Source organism: Choloepus didactylus, chromosome 13 (genome assembly GCF_015220235.1).
Source record: "Choloepus didactylus isolate mChoDid1 chromosome 13, mChoDid1.pri, whole genome shotgun sequence".
Taxonomy (NCBI): Eukaryota; Metazoa; Chordata; class Mammalia; order Pilosa; family Megalonychidae; genus Choloepus; species Choloepus didactylus.
The window spans coordinates 6817917-6830930 of record NC_051319.1 but is presented as its reverse complement, the minus strand read 5'-3'; the positions used below and the strand labels follow the sequence as shown (position 1 = coordinate 6830930).

General features: G+C 39.5%; 1 protein-coding gene across 1 annotated transcript; it reads right to left on the bottom strand.

Moving 5' to 3' along the window:
* Positions 1 to 10327: 10327 nt before the first annotated feature.
* Positions 10328 to 12151, bottom strand: CARTPT (CART prepropeptide). The gene is made up of 3 exons (XM_037802209.1): positions 11993 to 12151; positions 11500 to 11583; positions 10328 to 10574 (listed from the first exon to the last, which is right to left on the bottom strand). Exons 1-3 carry the CDS (start codon positions 12149 to 12151, stop codon positions 10467 to 10469), a joined length of 351 nt encoding a protein of 116 aa, XP_037658137.1. The 3' UTR covers positions 10328 to 10466.
* Between the last annotated feature and the right edge of the window lie 863 nt (positions 12152 to 13014).

Genomic DNA, 13014 nt, shown 5'->3' with positions numbered 1-13014 from the left:
TACAGAAAATACATCTTATACAAACCATGTCAAAGGATCAGGAAAGGGGAGGCGATTAAACTCTAATTCATCTTCTGAGTCTCATATAGCCTTAATACCCAAACTAGGCCATGACAGCCCAAGGAAAGAAAAATGTAAATCCATCTTTCTCAGGAACATGGATTTAAAAGTTCTAATTGATATATTAGCAAATCAAAGCCAAAATGTATTATAAATTATGTCATAATCAAGTAGAGTTTACCCCATGGAAGAAAAATAACATTAGATAGTCTATCAATAAAGTTTACTGCTTTCAAGCAAAGTGAATGAATAGGCAGCACCTACACCAAGTCTGGAAAGTATTTTGGGAGCAAAACTCATGGGAGGGCTGAGAGCAGGTATGTGCATTGCCCGCTCCATGCTGGGACAGTGCACAGGAATATAACAGGACCAGATGTCAGCCTCCAGGAAAGGGATCTGGCCCTTGGGCTGGGGGAAGTATCAGCCCCTAGCCTGGGGGGATCCCCGGCTAGGGCTCAAGCCCTGTGGCTGTGACTATGTGACATGGCAGAACCTTGTACTCCACCTTTGATCTTCCCCCTGGACACTCCATGAGGATTGACGGCTCAACCATGGGATGTACCCAGGGGCTCTGCTGGCAGCCAACTCCCTCTCTAGGAAGCAGCCTGCCAGAGATCCGTGCTGAACAAGTTATCCTGAATCTCTCAACCACATTAACAGATTAAGTAAGGAAAAAATTCCACATGATTATTCCAATAGAGTCACAAAAACATTATAGAAAGTTCAACATTCATCTATGTTTGGAAAAAAAAAATTTTTTTGTCTTAGTCGAGGTTCTCCAGAGAAACAGAACCAACAGAGTGTGTGTGTGTGTGTGTGTGTGTGTGTGTGTGTGTGTGTGTGTGTGTAAATATTAAGAGATTTATTATAGGAACTGGCTCACACAAATGTGAGATTGGCAAGTCTAAATTTCATAGGGCAGGCTGCAATTTGGAAACTCAATGAAGGTGATGAGGAATTCCCAGGAGAAGCTGGCTGTCTGGAGTAGAGATAGAAATTCTTCTTTCTGAGTGCTAAAACCATCAGTTTTCCCTTAAAGGCCATCAAGTGACTGGTTGGTGAGAATTCTCTCGTTGCTGAAGGCAATCTCCTTTGTTGATTGTAGACGTAATCAGCCATAGATACAATCAACTGCCTACTGATTTAAATCTATGAAATATCCTCACAGTAACAATCAAGCCAGTACTTGCTTGACCAAACAGCTGGACACCACAACCTAGCCAAGGTGACATATGAAATTAACCATCACACTTGTCAAATTAGGAATAGAAGGAAAATTCCTCTACCCAAGAAAGGGTACACATACCAAAAAAAAGTCAATTTCCTGCTAAACTTTGGAAGCTTTATCATTGAAAACAAGAATGAGATGAGAATGTCTGACATTACCCCTCCACCACTGACAATATACTGACAGACATAGCCAATGTAATAAAACAATTAATAAAACTATAGGAATTAGAACAGAAGAGAAAACTATCCTTATTTTCAGACAATATTATTGTCCACATAGAAAATTCAACGGAATATACCAAAAATATTTAGAATTAATAGGAAAGTTCAAGAAAATTATAGGATATAAATATATAAACATTTATAAACATGGTATATACCACTCCTATATGCCAATAAACCTATTAGAAAACATGATAGATTGAAAAGACATATGTATTAGCAACAAAAACTAAACATTTCTAATAATAAATTTAAAACCTAATAAAACCAAACCCTATATGTATAAAATTATTAAAATTATTAAAGGACATTAAAAACACTGAAATGACTGGAGAGACCATACCACGTTTGTGGATTAAAAGATTAAATATGGTAAACATTTCAAATTAATTTGCAAGTTTAATGCAATTCCAATAAAAATCCAATAGAGCTTTTGATAAAATTTTACAAGCTAATGCTAAAGTTCATATAAAACAGTAAAGCAACAACAGTAGCTAAAAGAATTTTGAAGAACTGTGTGGGGGTAAGATGAGATGAGAAAGGAAAAAAAGTAGCACCTGATATTCAGAAACTGGTCTGGCTTTTCCAACTAGTCCTCACTGTTGTTGGAGGCTGTCCTGAAGCTCATAACTAGGGCATGTATCTCTTCTGTTGGACATAAGCAATCTGACAGAACACCAGTCTCAGATATGATCACCCTGAGACCATGATAAAGTGAGTCAAAACAAAATCACTTCATAATTTTGTCCAAGCACAGACACAAACAAGGCCACTGGCCAACTCACAAAATACCAAACAGTCCCCTCTCAGCTAAAATGATTGACTGCTATTTTTTTACCCAATACAATTTTATCCCTCTTCTATTCTCCCTTCCATTTAGATAATATTTATTGAGATAACCAACCACAGAATTGTCCCACTTTTCAGGCAGCACCCAATATAGAGCAAATCTCCACTTGCTTAGACCTTCTCCAAAATTATCCAACCAAAGCCCAAATCCTAGAACAGATTTGTTTTCACACCGTCCTGTGGAGATGCCACACAATTCCCTGCGGTGTGCATTTTCCCTTGCTGCAAGGAGTAATAAACCCAATTGTTCACTACAGGTGTGTTCCTGGGAGGTTTTGACTGCAAGACATTCACATAGATGCCAATACTTACCTTAAATGCACTAAAATCAGTATGCGGTATAGTACCCAATAAAGAAATAGATCAATGGAACAGGTTAAGGAGTCCAGAAATAGATCCACAAATAAAAGAAAACTTGTCAGAGGTAGCATTATATGTCAGTGAGGAAAGGGTAGACTCTTCAATAAATGCTGAAAGGACAATGATTCTTCCATAGAAAACTAGAATTAAATTCCTACCTTATAAGGCTCCTTACCTCACTCCTTATAAAAAAAAATCAACCTAAATAGATCGAAGACCTAAATATAAGAGCAAGTACTATCAAACTCCTAGAAGAAAATGTAGGAGCTTGTGTTAGGGAATGGTTTCTTAGACTTTATATCCAAAGTACAAGCAACAAAAGAAAAAATAGAGAAATGGGACCTCATCAAAATTAAAAACTTTTGTGCCTCAAAGGATTTTATCATGGAAGTAAAATGACATCCTACACAATGGAAGAAAATATTTGGAAACCACATATCCAATAAAGGTTTTGTATCTAGAATATATAAAGAAATATTCAACTAAACAACAAAAAAGACAAACAACCTAATTTAAAAATGGACAAAGACTTGAACAGACATCTCTCCAAAGAAGATATACAAATGGCCAGAAAGCACATGAAAAGATGTTCAACATTAGCTATTGGGGAGATGCAAGTCAAAACCACAATAAGATACCATTTCACTCCCATTAGAATGACTGCTATTTTAAAATACGGAAAAAAGCACGTGTTGGAGAATATGTGGAGAAATAGGAATACTCATTCATTGCTGGTGGCTGTTTAAAATGGTGCAGCCCCTGTGGCAGAAAGTTTGGCAGTTCCTCAGAAAGCTAAATATAGAACCATCATATGATATACCCAAAAAAATTGAAAGCAGGTACTCAAACAGATATTTGCCCATTGATGTTCAAAGCAGCATTATTCAAAATTACCAAAAGATGAAAGCAACCCAAGTGTCCATCAACTGATGAATGGATAAATAAAGTGTGGTATATACTTATGATGCAATATTATTCAGCTGTAAAAAGGAATGAAATCCTGATACATGAGACAACATGGTTGAACCTTGAAGACACAGTGTTGAGTGAAATCAGTCAGACACAAAAGGACAAATATTGTATGATCTCATTGATTTGAAATAATTAGAATAAGCAATCATAGAGGCAGAATCTAAGGTACTAGTAGATGGGGTAAGGATAGGGAATGGAAAGTGAAGGCTTAAAATGTACAGGGTTTCTATTTGGAATGATAGAAATGTTTTGGTAATGAATGGTGGTGATGGTAGCACAACATTATGAAAGTAATTAACAGCATTGAAATAAACATCTGAATGTGATTAAAAAGGGAAATGTTAAGTTGTATATATGGTAACAGAATAATTTTTTTTAGATCCATAGAACTACACTGCACAGTGAATCCTAATTTAAACCATGGGCTACAGTTAATAGTACAATTATAAAAATTTACAATTAAAAAAGGGGCTATCACCAGTTGTAACAAATGTTCCACACCAAAGGGAGGTGTCAATGATAAGACGGCATATGGGAATCCTATGTTTTATGCATGATTGTTTTGTAAACTCATTACAGAATAAAGGAAAAAAAGTAAACAAGAAAAAAATTCCCTAAATATCTTACACCAAAATAAATTTCAGGTGGAATACTTTTTTACTTTTATAATCATGAAATAAAATGCAAAATTTAAAAACTTGTAGAAAAATATAAGAGGATGTCTTTATGATTTGAGAACAGGGGATTATCTCCTAAACTAGCAAAAAATATGAAAGAAGATGATTGACAGATTTGTCTGCATTAAAATTTTTAACTGCGCACAGCAAAAGACACTTTAGTTCAAAATAAATTAATAAATAAGCCACAGAGTAGGAGGAGATACTTGCAACACATATAGCCAATAAGAAAGTAGTATTCAAAATAGATGGGTAACTCCTACTAATCAAAATACATGGATAACTCCTACTAATTAGAAAAAGATAACCAACCCAACTGAAAAAAATAGGCAAAGTACATGAAGGAACAATTCACAGAGAAGAGACATGAATAAATATAAAAATATGCTCATCCTGACTAAGTTGTCAGAGGAATGCAAATAAAAATAAAATTAAATTAAAATAATTAAAATAAAAATATATACCATGTCACACCCCCATAGATGGGCAAAAATTTAGAAGTTTAACAATACCAAGCATGGATAAAGTTGTAAAGCAATGGAAAGTCTCATATACTGCTGGCAGAAATATAAATTGCTACAACCATTTTGAAGAACAATTTGGCAAAGTTGAAGATGTGTATACTATACAAACAGGCAATTTTTCTACTAGATCCTAGATAAACCTATACAAAGCAATATGGGGAAGGAGTGCAAGGGAGATTGAGAGAGAGAGATGAAAGGGAAAGAAACACATGGGAGTGAGGGAGTTAGAGAGGGAATGAGGGAGACAAAGGGAGATCAAGAGTGAGAGCAAGCAAGCGAGAGAGAGGAAAGGGCGTTTTGGTAGCTTTTTGCTCTCCAGTTCTCATTCCTCACCTCTACTCCCCACCTTCTAATTGACTTATAACAAATCCACCCCCTTATAGTTAAACTCAGTAGAATTGGTTTATGATTATTATTATTTTTTTTGCCAACAAATGCTCTCTAAGGCATCGCCTAGATGACTCAAATCAAAAAGAAAATCACACTTTAAACTAGAATAACAGGATGTTGAAAGATTAATATAACATGACCAAGGGGGGTTTATTTCTACCCCAAGCACTACTTAAGGCATTCTGTAAAACTGAGCAGGTGCTCTCCCTAAAAGGAATTTTGTTGCATAAAATTTCCTACAGTTTCTTAAATAATAGATTGATTGCTTAACTGAATTTTCCCTTGGCCACCATAAGGAATGGACAAGTCACTTTACCTTTGAGCCTTTGTTTCCTCATTTATAAAATGAAAAGGCCAAATTAAATGATCCCTGTTTCTTTTCAATTATGAAATTCTGTGATGAGTCCCCAAATTAAGACAAATTTTAAAATAAATTTAGAGATTTATACAATGAGAACCACAGTAAATTCCTAATAGAAATTACCAAACCCAAGCACTGTAGAACCTTAATGAAGAGACAATAAATCATGAAAGACAGCAGAATGCAATAAGGAAGGACTCTGACACCCAAAACCTCAGCTCGGACATAGGAGCTCAATCTATTAAAAGTGTGGCTTTAAGAATTCAGGGCTCTAAAAAATATTTTATGGTATAAAATCTCTCCATCTTCACTTCCCTGTCCATCCAGGCTTTCATCACTTCTTTCTGGACAAATGCAATACCTTCTAGCCTGGTCTTTCTGTCCCAGCATCCCCCTCTCTAGCCCCTCCTTTAATATGTTATCTGAATGAGCTCCCTACAGCACTGCTATACTCGGCCAAGAATAAAGCTTTGGCCCCTTACCATAGCAGTTAAGGCTCTCACAATCTGGTCCACCCTTTCCTTCCTTCAGCATTTCTAACTGCATTCACTTTTTCCTGTGTACTTTTATTCACACTATTCTTGACACCTTAAATTACTTTTCCCTAGTCTTTAAATTTTTGAAATATTACATGTTTCAAACAATGTTCGAAAAACACTTTATCTATGGGCCTTGATAATTCACCTTCCAAAGAGCAGTGTACTTTCCAGGGCCTCTACTCTTGAGGTTCTATCAGCACAGCTGTTTTGGCTTGAGAATAGTTTATGTAAATAAAATGTCTAGCCATGTGCCTGGAACTACTGAGAAGAGGAGTCAGTAGAAAGGAAGAATTAAAAATTCAGAAGAAAGAAGAGGTAGTTGATGGAATTGAGGCTCCTGACAGAGATGAGAGGATGGAATCCAGAACCAGGAGAAGGAATAGCTTTGCAGAGAAAGGAGAAGGAAGAAGGTTAGCTCTTCCATGGACTGTACACAGATCAGGTAACTTAGTAGGTGGGTTAGTTTTTTTTTTTTTATGACTTCTGTTTTCCAAGGGAAATAGGATATAAAGTCATCTTCTGAGAAGAAGGGGAAGTAAGTTATCCATTCAATAATTGTATATACACAATATAAACATTGATGATAGCTAAGTCTCTCCTACATGGTAGACATGATATGTTAAGTACTACACAAAGAGAAAGATGAATTTGGGGACACAGAAAGAATTATACTCATCCGTCAATGAGAAAAAGAGCAGGACAACCACTCTCCTCACACTCAGCCCTAATTTCCCTTGAGATGTTCCTGATCTATGAGCATCTGTTACCTAAATGCACCTGGCACCTCATCAAGGCAACATTGTATACCTGAGAGTGCCCAAAGAACTTTATATAGACAGGTAGCTACTTGGACATCTCCCCACGGTCATTCATTTTGTAAGGGTCCGCTGGTAATTTTTCAGTTCCTCAAGTATGTCAACCTCTATTCTGCCTTGTAACTTGTGTGCGTGCCATGCCCTCTGCCTAAAGCACTGTTCCATTCTTTTCTATCTGCCTCCAGCCCTTGTCATAACTGGCTCCTTATCCGTCATATCTCAGCTCAAAATATCACCTTCCCTGAACACCGCAAATGCTGTTACCGTGTCCTTCACAGAATTTCTCAGGGCTTATAACTTTTATTTATTCGTTTCTACTTAATTGTCTGTTCTCCCCACTATAAAACCCTGAGGACAGGGGTCATGTCGACGCTGCTTACCATTATGTTCTCAGCACCTTGCATGTGGTAGGCCCTCAAAAATGTGTGGAATGAATGAGTGAAGATCAGCATTGTCTACTGCAGTGGTTCTATGGGGGGACATTTATCAGAACTACCTGAGGATCTTATTTAAAGTACACAATCCTGAACCTCCTTCCCTAACTACATTCCCCTATACTTAGATTCAGGCATACCATTATCAGAATTTGGAGGGAAGTGTGGATACACAAATACATCATGTATCTTCACAGCCCCAAGTTTCAGACATTGGATGAGAAGTATATATCAGTAATCTCTATAGGAATGATCACTGTAATTGAAAAAAGTGATTTCCATACACCATCTCCAGTGCCCCATGAAATCCATTGCTCTAGGTACATCATTCCTATGCCTTTTAATATTTCCCAGATCTTTAGATGTAGCTGTGTGTTAAACCTCAGACCCCTTTCAGCCAATCCTGGAAACTGATCTCTGGGCTACTTTTCTCATTAAAATTTTCTTAATCTTCAACAGTCTTGTCCCTACCCTAGGAACCTTCAATTATTAAACATACTAAGGCATTCTATTTGAAGAAGAACTCTAATATTGATAAAATGGGACGGCAACATTACTTTTAATAAGCCCCTCCAGATTAAATGTTGCCATATTAAGTAGAATGTCACTATCACCATGAATTTAAAATCTGGGCCCCCAGACAGAATTTTTGGGAAAGACTTTTCATACCCAGCCCACAGATTCCCCATCACTAATCCCTGAAAACCACTTTTCCATACACTTTAGTCTTATTTGACAAGAAAAGAGGGATGCTACTGGAAGAGTATGAGTGAGGGACAAGTTTAGAGCAGGGTTTTTATTCCTTTCTCCGAACCACAAATTCTTTCAGCATCTCTTGCTTTCATGGAAACATTCCAGGCTGAAATAGGAAGCAGTTCTAAGTGCTATCTGAAGGTCCTGTCTGGATATTAATCAATGATGAAATTAATTTCCAGGACTGATCTAGGACTGACAGAGATGTGAACGGTTAATGGGCTCAAGAAAAAGGTTAGGATTGAAGTTGAAATGCTTTCTGGAAAAACAGCAAACTGTAAAACTGTTAAATAATTCTTCGCAGTTTTTAAAGATCATAAAGGACCACATTTTAATCACAAAAGACCTGTCATAAGGGAATCTAAATGGAAATGAGACCCAAAAAATTGGACACTGATCCCCAGTAAGGTCGCTTCTGTTAAAGACAGAAACGCTTTCTGGGGAATTTGGGAGCCCTAACAGCCTGTCCTATTAAGCAGAATGACATGGAAGGAAATGACACATCTTTAGAGTCAGAGGGTTTAAAGCTGAAATCATGACCCTGGCATTGTATGACTTAAGCAAGTTCCTTAATCCCTCTTGGCCTCTATTTCCTTCTCTGAAAAATGGCAATAATATCTACATTGCAAAATTGTTGTGCTTGGACATGCTAATAGTAATAATAAGAACAATTTAAATGTTAATTGTGTGTGTGAGAGAATACTTTCTTTCAGCATACTATATCTCCCCTGAATCTGTGGAAGAACTTTATTATTTTTTATTACTAAAATTAATTTAAAATTTTATTACTGCTCTTCTTTGTCCTTTGTGTATATCACAGAGGGTATGGATTGCAGTTTCTATGTGTTTTTTTAAATATATAACATTTAACTTTTTTGTATGTCCACCTACAAATGCAAGCTAACTTTTAATGACATGTATTTTAAATTCCGAAATGTTTGAGATAAATACCATGTGCAATCTTCGTCTATTTCCAAAGCAAAATTAGTAAAAATGGGACTTTATTTTTAAATTGTAGAGGCCTGTTGAGTTTGCATTAGGAACCTGTTAGCATGTGTTCCTTTCATGATACTGCTTCTTAAATGTTACATAGCCTGGTTTAAATCTTTGAAAATGTGACCTCATGTAAGCACCCAGAAACTTTTAAAGGCTGCTAAACTTTACATTTAAGATTTCTGTATTTCTTTACTTGAATCTGCCCCCAGCAATTTCCATTTTTTCAGCGCAAAGCTATTTACTGAAATTATTATTTTCCCTTTGGACAGATTATTTTTTGCAGGATTGTGTATTTACTAGCAGAAATGATTTGGTCTCACGCCCTTAGAACCACCTGATAGGGCTATTTCCCTTCCTTTGGAACAAATAACAGCTCCTAAAGGGTTAATTTCTTTTTATCAATGTATATTTCCTAATAAAAGAACTGATTTTTCAAATCAATGTGTATTTCCTAATAAAAGAACTTATTTTTCAAATTGCTTTTGATTTGTCTCAAGTCTGAACAATTTATCTTTTATTGGTCTTACCATTAAAGTTAAGAGGTCTATCTAAAGGTTTTAATAATCAAAATCATATCAGCTCCACACCAACCATCCCCATCTCATCTCATCACACACACACACACACACACACACATGCACAGACACAATACACCACCACAATCAAAGAAAAATAGAATGTACCAAAGCTTGTGTGACAAACTCCTAATTAACAGTCAAAACTCCTTGGGGCCAAGGTATTTGTCTCCCAACAGATGCTATTTTTAAAATATTCCTCTTTGAAAAACAACAGCATGATTAATCCCACCATTCCTACTTAAATTACTTATGTAGAAACAACAATACCCTTTGAGAAATTCTTTGAAAACACTTTATTATATATAATTTGTACATGCTTCAATTTGGGTTGCTTGGTGTACTTTATTTTCCAGGTTGTGATGTCATCTACCAAGATTAACTAGATCTAATTTTCATCCTGTCATACCACATAAAAAATACAATTTTCAAAGCAAAATTCCCCTTCTTTACACAAAGATACACGGAATTTGTCAGACAAATAAGATGAGAAAAAAGAATGCTTTGCACACATAGCAACACCATACACAGCATTATCCTTCACACAGTAATATCTAATGTATTCTTTTATTTGGAAACAGCAAAACAGCCCCTGGGCCCACAGAGGGAAATGCAAACTTTGTTGCTAAAGCCAAGTTCCAGAGATCAAGGCTTGTCCTCTTGGGGAAAGTAAGGGGAGTGGGGATGTATGGGGAGGGTGGGCACCCCTTCATAAGCACTTCAGGAGGAAGGAATTGCAGGAGGTTCCTCGGGGACAGTCACACAGCTTCCCAATCCTGGCTCCTTTTCGCACTGCACACTGCTCCCCAGCGTCACACTGCAAGCAACATATGTGTGGTCATTCGGCATGAATAACCCCAGGCTCTCAAGGGACATATCTCCCACCAATACAATTTCTCCCTCCTTGGGCAAGACAGATAGACCCTACCACCAGTACCAGAGGTCAAAGTATATTCAGGCCTGAAACACAGGTAGCCTTACCCTTATAATTTCAGCAAAAGGAGAAAAGAAAAAAGGAAAAAAAAAAAAAAAAAAAGATAGAAGAAAGAAATTTAAAGTATTGGGACCCTTCCTCCTTTCTTCCCCAGGCTCCCGCCTTTTTTGTGGGAAAAAAGTCAAATTTGGAGGCTAGTTTTCTTGCCCATACAAAAGAAAAAAATTAGCCAGACCTTTTTTCTAAAAAATAAGCAACAGATCTATATTTTCTTACATACCCTGCTCCCTGCTTTCTCTCCTTCTCCTCCTAAGAAGGAAGATTAAAGTGTGTGTCTGGGGTGGATGTGGGCATTATTGTTACTAGAGCTGACCAAGGAAAGTGACAAGCCCTGAATCAGAATTTTGACCCCAGAATTTAGATTTAAAAACTGGGAATACTTGGGGAAAAAAAAACAGGAAGAAACTGGGGGAACGAAAACTGAGTAGATTCAAAGGGATCACCCAACTCAAAGGATGCTTCATGAGTTGAAACCAAAAGCTCATCTTCAGAAAATGCTCCTTCCCATACAGACCCAGGAGCTGGTTCCTGGCATAGCTGTTCAGCTCCCCCGAAATGGCGATCTACTTTTGCCCTTGAAGACCAAGGAGGGAGGGCCGAAGGTGGATTCAGAGCGAGTCCACAGAATTCTGCAAACCCCTTACCTGAGTTATTTAGCCACCTACTAAGAAGAAGGTGGTGTATAAGATTCGAGGTGGTGGATTTTCTCTTGGAAAAACATCGGGAAGGGGTGACCCCAAAGCCTTACCATGGGGACTTGGCCGTACTTCTTCTCATAGATGGGAATGCGTTTACTCTTGAGCTTCTTCAGGACTTCCTGCAGCGCTTCGATCTGCAACACACCGCCCATGAGCCCGAATTGCCGCCTTGGCTGGGAGTCCAGCCCAGGCTCTCGCTTTCAACCCTAGTTATATGGGGCCCCTGACGTACACACACTCTGGCCGTGGGACTCCGCGAACAAAAGGGACGTTCAGGGGTGGAAAGTTAGCGAGACTGACGGACGGTCCCGGAGCCTCTTGGTATCGTGTCGCTCTGAGGGGCTGGGACAAGGGATTCGCTCTAAAGACTGCCTGGAACCTGTGGTCTCGAGACCCTGTCCGGATGGAAGCGGGTGCCCGATCTTTGTGCCCAGGTATCTGGGGCTCCCTGGCTCTGGGAATCGGGAGGAAGGTGGCGGGGGTAGTTCCAAGGAAGGGACCACGCGGCAGCCCAAGGGGCTCCAGGCCGAGGGGAATACCGACCAGTTCCTTCTCGTGGGAGGCGTCCTCCACGGCGGAGTAGATGTCCAGGGCTCGGGGCTGGAGCTCAGCGTCCTCCTGGGCACGGGCGCCCAGCAGAGGTAATAGCAGCAGCAGGGCGGCGCCCAGAAGCGGCAGCAACCGCAGGCGGGTGCTCTCCATGGTGCTGAAATGCAGCTCTGCCGGGGCACCCCAGGCTCCCGCCTTTTATAGGGAGCCGGAGTCTGGGTGCAGGGAGGAGGGAGGGAGAGAGGAAGGAAAGGGTTGTGGAGGAGGGTCCGGGTCAACCGTCTGTAGGCAGCGCTCCGCCGCCGCCTGACGTCAATGCCCGCTGGGCTCCGGGCGCCCGGAACGAGGCACTGAGCCCAGTGGGGCTGGAGCGCAGAGAACAGGGACCCCGCGCTCCCAAGTGCGATCAGCCCCGGGGCGAGTAACTCCCCCTGCGGGAAGAGGAGTGGGGGGCGACCTGAAGCTGCGGACGTGGAGTGAGGGATGGAGAGCAGGAAGGGGCTAGGAAATGGAAAATGCCTTCAGGGCAAGGCACAGACAGAAAAGTCGCTAGCCGTTGGTTAGTAGCGGAAGCAGCCGCGCAATTTTCCTCGGCAGTCTTGCCTTGCCTCTCACTAGAGCTTGATGTGTGACAGCACTCTGGGGTAGGGAAGGCAAAAAGTACATAAAGGAAAGAGAAATCGTCGTCCCCTGCCGCCCCACCCCACCCCCGCCCACTATGGGATCATTGATAGAATCTGTAAGGTAACAATGAAGAGAAGGCAGGAAAAACAAATTAACCGGATTCAGGGACGATGTGGGAGTGCAGAGAGCCGGGCTGTGGCCACTTACAAGCTATGTGACTTTCGGCAAAATAAAGAACATCTCTGTTTTCTTCTGTAAAACTGAGATTAAATGATGTACGTTCAGGGTTATCATGAGGAAGAAATAAGGGATTAGGTATGCAAAATTCCTGGCCTTTTGCACAATATATCTTAACCCCTCTCTGCCCCTTCCTCTTTGAATTTTGAAGCTGT